At 39.5% G+C, this 14,671-nt stretch overlaps 1 protein-coding gene across 1 annotated transcript in view; it reads left to right on the top strand.

The window, feature by feature from the left end:
- Positions 1–14,671, top strand: part of NTRK2 (neurotrophic receptor tyrosine kinase 2) — a 199,743-nt gene that overhangs the window by 113,848 nt on the left and 71,224 nt on the right. Inside the window, exon 12 of the mRNA XM_085041990.1 lies at positions 992–1,180. Coding sequence (XP_084898116.1) covers positions 992–1,180 — 189 coding nt within the window. The remainder of the gene's footprint in view (positions 1–991; positions 1,181–14,671) is intronic.

Raw genomic sequence — 14,671 nt, 5'->3', positions numbered from 1 at the left:
AATGTCTTTGTTGCTAAGTGGTGCTTCTGGTTTTCTATGAATACTGGATATAAACTGAAAGAAGTGAAGGGGAATTTAAGTGGCAAGGTTAGATGTCAAGAGTTCGAATGTCATCTGTGCTGATTTTGCAGTTAGTTCAAAGGCTTCTGCAGTTCACAGAAGTGGGACACTGTGCTAAGCAGGAATTTTTTTTTAAAATCCATTTACAAGGTTTTACCTCTGTGGCACTTTCATTAAAAATACAAAGCATAGAGTGAAAACAAAACAAAAACTGTCACTGAATTACTGCTCACAACAGACCTTTTTCTGGAAGGTGACTAGGTGGAAGTATGGGCTGGGGAGCCAGTGGGATGTACCCCTGGGTGGGATGAGCCTCACTGCAGCAACTCCAGATTTTACTGAACTACTCTTCACAGCATCCTCTCTGTGCCTATATGACTATGCAAATTGTCCCCTGGATTTTGGCCCTGAACCATGTTTCTTTCAGAAATTAGCAGCTTCCCACATCATGCCAGCTTCCCCACCTCCTCTGTGTCTTTTGTCTTGTTATAATGCCAGGTGGAGCAGGTATTCCCTGGATTTGTGCTGTTACTGCTGTGATTCAAGCAGGGCATAAGGTAAAAAAGTTAATATGTGTATTCTATAGCTTGTTTCTGAGAATGACAGAATGAGTTCAGAAAATTCTGAGATCTTTCACTGTGACAGACTGTGCTGGACCCTGATGTATTTAGTCTAGGTGATGTACCAGTACAAAAATTTGTTTCAATTCCAGTTCCTAATGGAAAAAACCCCACTGTTCTCCATCTGCACCCAGACATATAAAATTTCTGAGGTAAGGTCAACCAGGCACACAAAGAGAGCTGTTGACGATAGAAATGGAGGACAACTGGTCAAAATAAAAAAAAAAAAAATTTAAAAAATCTATATAAATTACTCATCTGAGGGAAGGGTACCATACAAGTTACAAGAAAATCTTTATTTCTAACTCCAGGTCCTTCTTCAGTCATCAGCAATGACGACGATTCAGCCAGTCCCCTCCACCACATCTCAAATGGCAGTAACACCCCGTCTTCTTCTGAGGGGGGTCCTGATGCAGTCATCATTGGGATGACAAAGATTCCTGTCATTGAAAATCCACAGTATTTTGGAATTACCAACAGTCAGCTCAAGCCAGATACCTGTAAGTACAAACCATTGTATGTGTTTCAGTCATTCATTTTACCTGTGTTGTGGCTCCTTAACAGAACTAGCATAACAAAATACTCTAAATTCCTGGGAGTGGAATGGTGGGGTTAAAACATGTGCTATTTATTAAAGGTACATGAGATGAACTGCTTTACCTCTGTCTAAGCCAAATCCAGCCCTTTTGATGAGTCAATGAAGTCAGCAGTGTTATGTTCAAAGCCCAATCCATATTTCATCAAAGTCACTGGTAGACTTTCCATTGATTTCAGTGGTCTTTGGCCAGTCTGGTGCACTGAATGTATTCTTGGGAGAAAACAAAACTTGGATCAGAAGCAAAAGTCGGTATTGTTACATATGCACTGCTTTTAAATTGATCATATTGGCAATTAACATAACCTAATTTTCAAATCTGAGTATTTGCAAAATTATAAACAATCAGGGTTAAAACTTCAATTCTTGTAATTTCATTGTATAATTCAACCTTGACAGAAATTATTTTGAATATTTAAAAGTAGAGCAGAAGAGCAGAAGGTTGCATGATGGACAATGCATTCACATACAAATTCTTTCATGTTCAGTTACTAGCAAGTGGAATGTGAAAAAATATGAAGAGCTAAACAATTTACCTATCAAGAGTTAAAAAAGAATATCGCTTCAGATGCTACTTACTTCAGAGGCTACTTTCCAAACCTAGTAACTGTTTCAGAATTGAACATGTGAAATGTTGACTTTTGAACCAGTCATTAACATTAATGCACATAACTGAAAAAATACCTAAAGGATATTATGATAAATAGCAACTGCACTGCTTACTATTTCTCATCAGGACACTATGTTCTCCAAGTGTTTCAGAGAAAATTATTCTGAAGTGTCACTGGAAGGCTGAATTGTTTCTCTGGGATGTCACTCTAGAGATTCCCAGATTAGTGAGCACTGGGCTTGCAACTAAGGGACACTACATCCTGTCTATATCCTGCCCTGAAAGATATCACTTCCTAGCACAAGCTGTAGTATAGAGGCTTACTGGCAAGATTGGAAGCCTTTGCCCCCAACTTTGCAAGCTTAAATGCTGTTACAGAAATTCTTCTTCACCTGTGCATAAGGGCATGCATGCGTGACACAAATATGTAGCAGACTGATGCTGAACTACCCACTTATATTGAGAAAATTAGTGGTTATTTAGATCCAGATTGTTGCCCTAAGAGCAGTCCAGAAGGATGTTCCAGCAACACCAGGTCTTTTTCTGCCTTTATATTGTACATCCCTGATATTCACAATTACTTATAACTTTCTTGTGTAGCGCTATTTTGTGACTAGAATTGCTGCATTATCTCTTCTACCAGCAGATAATAATGATAATAATCTGAGTACTCTGACCCAGCGTATGCAGTGGGATCACAAGGAAATCACTGAGTTGGTGATACTTGATCAGCATGAGAAAAATGTTATACAGATGTGTTATGATTAGAACATTAATTCTTGTGAAAAATAGAAGCCACTAGAGAATCATAAATGGGCAACATGCCCACTAGTGCTCCCTAATGTTATATAAAAGGCTGTGCTTTTAAATATGAGGCTACTGTACCTCTGTTCCCAGCTGCATTAGACAACTTTTAATTCTTCAAATAAACATCAGTAACTGCAGAGTTTTTAACTTCAGTGTTAATGTTGAAACAACATACATGCTGTTCTGGGGAAAAAACCAAACTCTACCAAAATACAGAATTCTCTCACATTTAGTAAGCTGCACATTAAGTACAGACATATTAAATCACGGCTGACTTGTGTTAAGTATGTCCTGATCCTAAAAATACGTAAGTCTGTGTTTAGTTTTATGTTTTGCAATGAAACCCACATGGTGTCAGGGAAATTAATCACAGTACATGAAGTTCAGTTGATGTATAAATGCTTGCAGGATATGTTCCAGGGCTTTGCTGTGGTGCTCTGGGGAGGTTTGTGGGGCTGATGCTCTGCATTCTGCCACGCTGTCTCTGTGGTGTCAGTGTTTGTGGTTTGGGGGGCTGGTGCTGGGGGTCATGGTGGTGGTGGTTTTGTTTTAGCAGAGAGAATCAAGTACACTATGGCAGTGTATAAACCACAGCAGATTTCTTCTACCACACTGAGCATCTGTCCAATAAAAAGAGTAAATGAAATTGTCTTTCAAAAATGGGCTTCCCAGATATAATTTCACATATGCTCTTTCCATCTTTCTTGTTTATTATTACAGAGCTGTGGTTCTCCTTTCTTAACCTGCTAGCCTCCTCCTCATGTGTATATCTGGTGTTTATAAACTTCTAACCCAAGCAGCTTTTGCTTTTGCACCTTGTTCCTGTTTGGAATAATGCCAGCTCCAGATGTCATCTGGTTTCTCATCTCCAAAAAGATAGTTAACATTTATGTTTATTTCCTATCTGGTCTAAGTTCCATTGTGCATCAGCATTAAACACAACAATCACTGACAGTAATGCTGGAAAAGGTACTTCTGTATTTAGCCTATATTGGTCTATGGAAGGAGGTGAGACATCAAGCTAGGCAGAACTGTACACGGATTTTATTTCAGTTTTTACAGAAATGGAAGAAATACTTTTGCTGTAAGTAGCAAGTGGATTTTTTTTTAATTATCTACTTAGGCCATATTTCGACTTATCAACAGAAAACCATTTCTGAATACAGTGCATCAAGCTTCATTGCAAAGTATTAGAAATTCATGTGTTTAAAAGAAAATAAATAGTTGATTACCCTCAGTTTCATTTGAAATTCCATCACTCTATCTGTAATTTAGTCCTTTCACTACTGAATAACTAAATACAAAGACTGATGACTTCTCAGGAGTCTATCTCAGGCTAACAGTTACAGCACTTTCCTCCTCTTAAGATACAGCCTTCAGGGTGGGAAAAGCAAACTGGTGAAGACCAAAGACCCATCAACTCCAGTCATCACTCAGAAGGACTGCATTCCTGTGATTTCATCACAACATTCATCTCTACCCTTAATTGATGTAAGAGTAGAGGATCACATCTTCCAATTGGGATTGGCTGATATTTCCTGCTTAACTACCAGTATTTCTCACCAGCTCCTTCAGCATATGTCTGTCTGACATGCTATCCCAGTGCTCCTGGCTTTTCCTTCCCGTGTCATGTCCTGTTGGTTGCTGCTGGCTGGTGAGTTTATCTGCCACTCCAATATCTTGAATATTTTCCCCTTGAAAGGATACAGGCTGAGGTGCACAGACATGTTTCAGACACCTACCAAACTCCTTGGCTCCTTTTTGCATGAAAGTAGAAGTTATTTCTCATTCGTCAGTTCTTTTCTAATAGTAACAACTCTGATTTCAGGTGGGTGAGAGAGAGCCACAAGCCTGGATATGCTGCAATGGTCTTTTCAATTATGGCACTATAAACCAGGTGCTGTGTTAGTGTCCATCTGCAAACCTCTTGCCTGGGAATCACTAACAAAGTTCAGTAGTTGCTGTTGAAATTTGAGCCGTAAATTTTTAGTAAAGTAATACTACCAGCTCCATAAACCGTGTGTGGATGGCAAACCTTGCAAGAATTTTGTCCCCTGAAATCAGCAGGACAGTGTAATATCTTGTGGGCAAACCTTTACTAGATGGTTAGCTTCACTAATCTTATGACCTGACACAGGCCCTAAGATATTTGATATTTTCAATAAAATTATAGTATTTCAAAAATTAGTCTTCTACATCTTCTGCTCAGAAATTGTAGTTGGTATAGTTATCAACTGAGCCTACCAGACCTGTTGAAATAGGATGGAAGGAACTTTGTGTGCCTTTCTTCAAGGAACAGCTATGGACTTTCTTCAACTCTTAGCTTGCAGCCCAGCACTTGGAATATATCAGTCCATGACTGTGAGATTTCCATGATAAATGCTGGAAATGCAGTCAGTAAATAACATTACTGTGTTGGTAAAAATATGGAAAGCCAGACCTGAGGAGAGGTCATAAAACATCAGTGGAAGTGCCCAGGTTTTGATTCTCCAGGCAGAATTTGGTTAAGAAATTTCTTGCAAGTGTTTTTGGCATTTTACCCCAGTAACTCCCACCCCTGCCACCAGGAAGTCACTGTGGTTGTTTGGGTGCTACTGAAAGGAAGGTTGGAGCTTTGCCCTTTATTGAAGAGGTTTGCAAGCTTGAGATGTCAGGCCCCCTATAGTGGAGAAATAGCTGCACTGACATCAGTTTGCACTTCCCAGCTAGTCTGTACTTGCAACTCACTCAGTTTTGTCAATTTCATTGATTTCAGTGTTGGAAAAGAGCGTACTGTACTGGGCAGGCTTATTGATTAGCCAGTGGATGGTTTAGGGGAAAGCTGTTTTCAGTGACTGGCCATATAAATAACCATTGCATTTCAGATGATGTGGTGTGGATTGTGACTTTGATATTAGAAATTTGGGTATATTCTTGAGATTGTCTTAATATTTCATCTGTATTTCTACTTTTTCAGATTCTGTTCTTTCAAGTGTAGGAGTCTGAATATGCAATTTAGATTCCAGTTGGCCTCCATTAGGGAAAGTCTAAGGCTGATTACAAGCTGGCAGAAATTATTTTTCTAAATTAATTTTTATTTGTTTTGCTGATCTGAAAAAAAGAATTTAGCCTATAGCACCAGTTCCAGAGTAAATTGCTAATTGCGTGTGCAGTGCTAATTTTAAAGGCAGATGTTTTGAGAGCAACCATTTTCTAGCCTCTTCTGAGCACTGAACTTTTCAATTCATGCTTAGGGATTTTCATTTTCATTTTTGGGATTGCTACATCATTTGGTTAAAGGTGATCTCAATCTTTATCTGAGTTTCCTTGTTCTTTAACTACGTATTTCTTTTTAACATATGCAGAACCAGATTTTGGGTGTCCACATTAGTCAGGAAAGTTGCAACAATGTTCTGCTTCAGTCAACCACCTTCTTGAATGACTTTTAAGGGAGAAAAGAAATAGGACAGCTATTCTTACCATTTTGTCAGGACTCCCATAGTACAGGACTTTTGTCTTTATAGCCATAGGTCTTGGAGTCTGGTGATGATGTCAGGTTTCATTTTAGAATTAAAAAAATGTGAAGAAAAGTTTCAGAATATGAGGCAGACCCCAGAAGCCTGAGGAAACAGGAAAAAAATCTTGATTTTTTTTTGTCTTTCATATATTTATTGTTTTTTATTTTATGCATTAAACTGTTTTTAAATTCTGTTTCATGACTTGGGAGTATTTGGACAGGGCAGAAGCATGTGAGTGTGCAGAGTTGGCCCTGCTGTGCCAATGTGGGGACACAGCCCTGTCATGGCCACCACAGAAAACAGAGGGGAGCAGCCAGGCACGAGGGCCTGCTGAGCTGCATTTCCTCTACCAGGCTGTTTGCAGAAGGGAGCAGCTATTTGCAGTGCAACACCATGTTGTTTTTACATCTCTGACCATTCACACCTTGCAAGGCAGTCTGGCTTCTCTTAATTTTGTAGTATGTTGACAACCTTCTTCCCAACCCTTGAATCAATGTCAATGGGTCATTCCATATGAATAAAGAAGAGGTTGTCTATATTTCCAGAGTAGGTGCAACAGAAGGAGGAATTGTGATCATCCGATCTGTATTTCTCAGGCATCCTTGTCCCAGGAGACCCACAGCAGAGCCTGACCCCAGCACTTGCATTCCTTTGCTGAGTGCACAAGCTCTCACTGCCAAGTGGGGACATGACACTCTGGTGAAATGAAAGCTGCTGGCAAAAATAAAATTCACCAGAAGAGTCTCTGTGCTGCAGGGATCTGACAGGCCTCTGACCCAGAGCAGCAGATTTGTCTGTTTCTGGGTGCTGCTCATCCTGCACCTAGTGTCCTTTAGAAAATAGCCATGCACAAAGAGCAGACTGCCTGCAGCAGGTAGTCTCCATTTGACTTTATTCCAGATTGTGTGACCCTACAGTCCTGAGGAGTAGGGAAGTTTTTGATAGACATTATAAGGTAAAAATTCAATCGAGTTCTGTACTCAGAAGATGGATCACCCAAGACAAACACTCTGTAAGCATTTCCATCTCTTTTGAAAGGCTTTTCTATTTGAGTGACTGCGAAAAAAAGGGCTGCTGAAGTGTTTTCTTAGCCAGCTAAGCCCTAAGGCTGGGGATTTTCCGTCGACTCCCAAAGCTTGCAGAGCTGAAAATTTATAAGCAGCTCATTTTCCTATAAAAGACACCATGACCTCAGCAGCTAGAGGAGCAAAACTCTAGTTTTTGCAGAGGAGCAAAACTGATGAATCTTAGTGAAATCCAGACTGGGAGGAAAAACTGCTCTGTCCAAGCTGAGCTTGTCATTCCTGACATTCACTGTTAGTTGGGATTGTGAGGTTTAGCAGGGCACTCACTTTGGGATCTTCAGATGCTGAAAACTAAAAAAAGTTTATGTGCTGAAATATGAACATGGATGAGGTTGAGATTACAAGGAGGGATATAAAAATTGTATTTACTTCTTGTCCTGATCCTACTTTTTGCTTTACTCTGGAGATATTTTATTGGCTGAATAAGGACATAAAGATATATGAAGGTATATTTTATTATCTTGGCTAAATACTTTTGTAGTTTGATTGTGTGTTTTAATCCCTGATTGCAGTCACCATTTAAAATGTTTCTTTACAGTTGTTCATCAAGTCACAGGCATGTCAGAAATGACAGCTGTATATATCAGTGGTGTATTTTCATTAGTTGCATTTGACATTTTCTTAATTGGACAAAAGATTTGTCTCCCAGTCCACAGCATTCTGAGACTCAAGTATTTTCCTGACAATGTGGTCACTTATTTCCTTTGCCCAACTAATAAAATGTAATAGGGAATAAATACTTTTATGGGAGATTAGATACTTTTATTACTGCTGCTCATTCTGAGACTCAGTAGAACTGCATTTTTTTGTTTTCCAATCAGATGGAAGAAATTCTCCCAAAGGCAGAAGGCTTCAAATTGAAAAGTGTGGGATTCTACCTCATCAAAAATTCAGAATTTGAAAGAAAAGCTTTTAAATTTTCTCATTTAGTGTTGAGGTGAACCCACGGAATCATTTTTTCCCCAGGATGTTACCTGTGTTGCAGTCTTTATCAGTCCTTGAAGTCCATTTACATCTAAGATATCAGCTTTCTGCAAAATATTTTCATTTCATCACACAGAATATTGTTCTGTGACCCAGATTATTCAGTAAAATATTTGCACTGAAGCCCAAATGCTGGAAAAGCAACTGCAAGAAACAACAGCTTTGACTCTGATCTCTGTTTCGTGGATAGCTCTAGCATTTTACCACCTGGAAATAATAGCATGTGGAACATCCTTCAGGGTAAATAGCAGATGTTATAAGGACACCTGAGCAGAGAAGATGCAGAGTATGCATTTCAAGGCAAGACAGTATGAAACATGCAATCTCAAGCAAGTGTCCAGTGTCAAAATTAAGGTAAAGTGTGCACCTTCTTATTTAAATTTGTCAGGTAAACTTCTGATAAGAATGCTGTTCTCCCTTGGCAGCGCATTGAAGTGCATTGTCTACATCAAGGCCAACTATGGGCTTCAGTCAAAGAGAACATTTTATGAAAGATAAATGAAATTAAACATATGTTCAAACATTCTCTGCAATTAGAGTGTTAATCAGGGTGAAAAAGCCCAATGTGGTGCTTTTAGAAAAGGTGTAATCTCCATGGCATTGCTAAATTCAGTTTGTCATTTGATAATATGTCTCTATGAGAAATCCATATAGTGTTTTGTCACCAAAACACCTATCTAAGTCAGTAGCATATAAATGACTAATAGCATCACTTATATTTTAACGATTAAATTATGCCTTTGAGGCTCTGCAAACTAGGTTCTATGGATGTTGATTTTATGTACAGAAATCTGCATGGATAGTACTGATATTTAAGCTGAACTGGGGAAAAAGAAAAGGTAATCCATTCTGAAAGCCTCGCTATCATAAGACTATGCATAGGAGTAGCATTTGGCCTTGGATGTATTTCTTTGTCTCAGTGAAAATTTTGGCTAAATGAGGAATACACATCCCAGGGAAATAAGAATAAAATGAGAAATTTTAAGTCTGAGAAATACTAAAGTACAAGAAAGTTAGAAATAAATAACTTTGTAGCAAAAATTATTTCATAAACCCCATTTCTATTTTCTTGAATTCACCACCAAGCAAGTTTCATCATTATTCAGAAACATGATTGTGTAAAAATGCAGTTAGTCCTGAGCACAAACTCAACTAAAGGTAAATTTTGGGAGATTATCAGGAATACAGCTGCCCACACTACTCATTGATTAAAACAGAGTAGTGTTTATTGCAGTTGCAGTGCGATGAGCCATGTTGTTTTTCAGCTGTAACATTTTCACTGCTCTCACCAGCAGCTGTCTCTGAGGAATTAAGGCTGTCAGTGCTTTTAGACTGACATTTGAGAGAAGTTTAGCAGTTTGTGTCTTGCAGAACCATGTGGTTGGCTTTGCAAGTCTACAGATCTGCTGCAGGCAGGGAGGCTCTGGATGGCCTGTTGTGCTTGAAGCCATCAGAACCCTGTTGTGCTTGAAGCCATCAGAACCCTGAATATATGCATGCCCTTCATGCTTCTGTGTGCAAATGGGGGTGTACTGGCAGGGCAGCCCACACCTAGCAGGAGTTCACCTGCTCTGTGTTGTCCATCTCTTTCCTACATCATTTATACTCTGGCAACAGATTCTGCCAAAGAGAGCTTTCCCCACTGCATCCCACAAGATGAATGTGAGGGTTGGAATGCAGAAAGCTCAAGTTTTCAGCTGCTCTTGGGTGGTTCAGATCCCAAACCCCTTTTTTTATTCTGCAGCCTGTGTTGCTTGATTATCACCTGTCTCAAGGAACCTTTCCCAGCAAAAATGCCACTGAGGTTCATGAGGTTTGAGCTCATTAGATTTGGGTTTTACAGGTTTTTGCTGGGGAGCTCCTCAATGTCTCAGGCTTTTCTGCATGTGATTTACAAGCACAGGGTAAACCAGCAACAAGTCAAATCTAAGAGGCATTTTAAATGTTGTCAGACATAAAAGAAACACAGCTGGTAATATTATTAAATACTCTGTAATGTTCTTTAAATATTTTTTGTCAGCATTAGCTTGTTAATAAAACTTCCAAACCAGCTTCTCATGTTCTACAACATCAGTTGGGGAAAAATGAGAAGATTATGTTTTTCTCAGTGGAAGGTGTTTAATTAATATGCTGATTTTAATTTAGACATATATTCTATATAATAAAATACCTGAGTTCAGCTTTTTTTGAGTCATATAAAAGCTAGGATTATGTGAGTAGACAATTCCAGGAACATGCCTCCATCATGAATCAGCAAGTGTAAAACCTCAATAGTTGAAATGTATTTTATGATCTTTTTTTAGAGACCTCCCTTTCTCACTTGCCCTTAAGCTAGTTTTCTTCTTTTTACCATCTGCTTTCTTGGTTAAGGATGCTGAAGGGACTTCTGCTTAGTGGGACAACATCTGAGGGACACAAGGAGAGACAGGCAGTCCTTGAGCTCAGTCGCACTTGGCGGTGAGGGTTGCAGTAGCTTTCTCAGCCTGTGACATTGAGCAGGATATTCCACAGGGAATGGGTTATTGCTCTTCAAAGGTCAGAATGTGGATTGAATGATGAAGCATACAGATCTGGTATGAGGTGAACGCTGGCTTGGTCTTATCTGTAGTCCATCCATGCCCACAACAATTGAAGGTTATTATTTGCAGATTGAGAGGGACTCACTGTGATTGAAGTACAAAACTCCTGAAGGGGAAAATACACATCAGATAAGCTAAGTGAAAACCCTGCAACAAGGCCTGAAATTCTTAAAAGTTATCCAGATGAAAAGTTGTTCTGTACCTGCGACCAGCAATACACCTGTTAGTTTTAGGGGGAAATTAAACAATTAAATGGAAAACATATTACATGGGGGTTTTGTTTGCATTTATAAAAAATATGTGCTGCATGCATGTAATTTATTCCCTGTTTCTCTAAATTGCAGTATATCTCTATGTAACTAATTCTCTGGGGAATGTTTTTCTTTTAGTTTCTGCAGTTGGAGAATCTAAATTCCATTCTCAGGTGTCAGCTAGTCCATTGAAACAGCATTCAGGTGCTAAATAAAACTAAGTAACTGGTTTTCTAAAAAGGCCTAAACAGCTTCAAAGTGTTAAGCCTGGTCAATAGAATTCAGCAGTTTAGTCAGCTTAGTACTTTGTGACATTCCGGTAAATGATTGCTTCACCTTTAGCTACCTAAATGCCTTTGAAAACTGGTTGTTGGAAACTGTTGAAAGTCAGTAGTTGCACAGGGTGCACAAAAAGGCTGCAAGAGCAGCTCTGAGCTGTATTGGACAGTTGGAATCAGCATTAAGAAGATGGGAAGCAAAACTGTTTTCAGAGCTTCCTTCCCTTCTTTCCTCCTCCCACCTTGGTTTGTTTCCCACAGAACTGGGAAGAAGGAATGGAAAACGGAGTGGTTGTCTCTATTATGTGATTATTTATTCTCAAGATCGGATAGTGAGAAGCTAAATCTAACTTCAAACAATCTCCAGTTTATATAATTTTGAAGGAAAGACTGATTTGACAGAATTTTCAACTGCCATTATGAATACTTCCTTTAGCCACAGTTTCAGTTAGAAACTTTCTGAAGTGAAGCCATTCCCACACAGCAACACTGATTTCTAAGTGTTGCTGAGGATTTCTCTAGATTTGGGTTCTTAGGTTCTTAGGGTTTCTTTCAAGGATGTGCTCACTTTTTTTTTTTTGTTCTGTTTTGTTTTTTTATATTTCTATTTTTGGGGGTTTTTTGTTTGTTTGTTTTTTTTGGGAGTTTTTTGGGTATTTTTATTTTTGGTGCCCATAGCTTGGAAGGCCTGTGGCTGCCTTAACAAAAAAACCCAAGAAATAGCTGTAAACCATACCCATGAAAAGGAACATGTCCCACACAAAGTAGAAACAAAAAAAGGGAGAAACAAATGGAAAAGAAGCAAGAACCTCAGTCTCAGCTTTTGGCCAAGAAAACAATAAATACATGTCTGATTTGCTCCAACCACTTGCAGCAGGACATGATTTATCTTGTCCCTGTTATATTCTCATGAGAAGTGAAGCCACCATTTTGCAGTATTTGCAGACTCCACTCAAGAGGCTGTTGAGACTGAAATAGCAATGGGATTGCCTGCAGACAGAAATGCTTTGACCTGCCCTATGTAGGAAAGCTTGAAAAGCTCCTTCTTGAGTGGTAAAAAACAAGAGAAAAGCTAATAGGCTAATTCTCCATCCTCTGATTTTGAAGTGGAAATACCCTGTTACACAGTGTTGTGTTCTAAGGGGTTTTTGATGCTTTGGTCCACGAGGTTTATTTGTGCAATGGCAGGTGCTCAAATGTGCTGTATAATCAGGTGAGAATGAAATTATTTGTGTTACCATTGTCCAGCAATGCCTTTCCCACTTACATTGATGGTAAATTCTCACTTTATCTTGCATACGGTATCTGCTTAGTTCAGGAATGGACAAATTGCTACAGTAGATTGTGATACTAACTCTTTAGTACCTTAAAATTGCAGTACCTATTGGGAACCTTTCTTCAAATAAGTAGCAAATAAACCTTAAGGTGTGTATTTCTTTCAAGTCTTCTAACACCTAAAGATTGGCTTATGCTCAGTGACACAATGATGTCCTTTTGTAAATACTAACCCTGTCTAATAAACGAGCAGATACTCCTTGAACAGTATGTAGCAGCTTCCCTGACATTATCAGCTACATATTTATATCCTCCTATGGCTGAAACGCTCTGAACCAGGAGAGCAGAAGAGAAGAGAGATCAGAAGCAGCTAAAAGGCCAGAGGCTCACAGCTCACCCCCAGCCACTGCAGGAGAGAGCTGATGCTCATCTGTCCTGGCAGGTAATGACGTGAAACAGTGTTAGCAGCAGCAGAGATGCATTAGTGTTCTGCACTCAGTGTGATCACACGGCTGAGCCTTTCATTCTTCCCTGAGGGCTCTGATCTCCTGCAGCATTCACAAAGTGCCTGCAGAAGGGCACCCCGTCTGGAGCAGGACAGGTAGAGGCAAGTTTGTGGTCCCTCAACTTCTGCAGTGCATGGCTGATTGCAGCTGTGAACTGCTTGTGACTTCAAGTCACATCAGTTCTGTGGCCGCTACTGGGCAGGGTGAATTCGTGGGCTGGACTCTTTCAGCTGACAAACACTGCCAAAGCCTCAGCAGGCATCGGACATGAAGCTCAAAAGCTCTGTGTTCCATTCACCCTTTCAGGAAAGGTGAAAAGCCCCAGCAAGCATCAGACATGAAGCTCAAAAGCTCTGTGGCCCATTCAGCCTTTCAGGAAAGGGCCTTTCATTCTTGAGCCTGACCTTGAGAGAAGATATCGGGGGCATGTTTTCAGTGAGGTGTAGTTTCAGACACAGTAAAATACAGTTCTCGTCCCGAAGATGTGGTATTGGAGCACAGACTTATAGACTTAAATTCACAGAGAACTTCTTGGAGGACATATTTCCTTTTTGTCTTAACTTTTTTACCTGAAGAGGAAGATGACTCTTTCCCAACTTGCTAAAAGCTTTTTCATTACTCAGTCTGATGGAGCACATTTCCTTGATGGGAATGGTTTCCTTCATTCACCCCAATCTTGTATTGAACTTTAAAGTTACAATTTTTTGCTTCTTTTAATGACTGCATTTTAGAGAACCCTGAAATTGTACCTCACTGAGGAGTAAACACAGTGCAACATAAAGTATATATCTCAGAAACCACAGAACCATTAAGACTGGAAAAAAACCTCCAAGATCACCAAGTCCAACTTTTGACTGACTGAGGAAGATGAGAATGTTCAACTTTCCTTTGCAGTGATACCTTTCCTCTCAAGGCCCAATCCAGAATTGATTTCCCACTTTAACCGACATGAGTCTTTCCTGCCTATTGATCTCTGTGTGTTTTGAGATTGGCCTCAACACTGAAACAGGGCTGTGGTAAATGGCAGCACTAAATAAACTGGTAAGAGATTTATTTTGGACTGGTAGGTTGGTTTTTTTCACTGCAAGATAGGGTGTTTTCAAGACAGAACAAAGCACACAGGTGTTCACTGCTCCTGTAGAAGACAGCTTTGCCATTACAGCTTTGCATCTTCTGTTTATTGACAGAATATGTATACAGAAATATATAGAGCGCTTTCTATGGGAAAAACACAGAAAATCGTTGTGTTTTTCATAATAATGGAGAGAAAATATACGGAGAAATGCTTGATTTTTTTTTCTAGTTTTGGGTTGCAGTTTTTGCCTGAGTGTGCCAAAGTTATTTTTCATCACACAGAAAGGACTGTGCCCACCCACAGCGAGCTCTTGGCCTGATCAGACCAGTCATCCATCCCATCTAGATGTCTGTAAAACCTTTTAAAAAACATTTTGTTATGCTTTCTGTGGTGTTTCTCTATGGGTATACTGTATACAATCATACATGTTAAAATCCACACTGTTCATT

The sequence above is a fragment of the Lichenostomus cassidix genome, chromosome Z (assembly GCF_008360975.1).
Source record: "Lichenostomus cassidix isolate B80296 chromosome Z, HeHo_3.0, whole genome shotgun sequence".
Taxonomy (NCBI): Eukaryota; Metazoa; Chordata; class Aves; order Passeriformes; family Meliphagidae; genus Lichenostomus; species Lichenostomus cassidix.
This window is presented reverse-complemented; position numbering and strand designations above follow the sequence as displayed.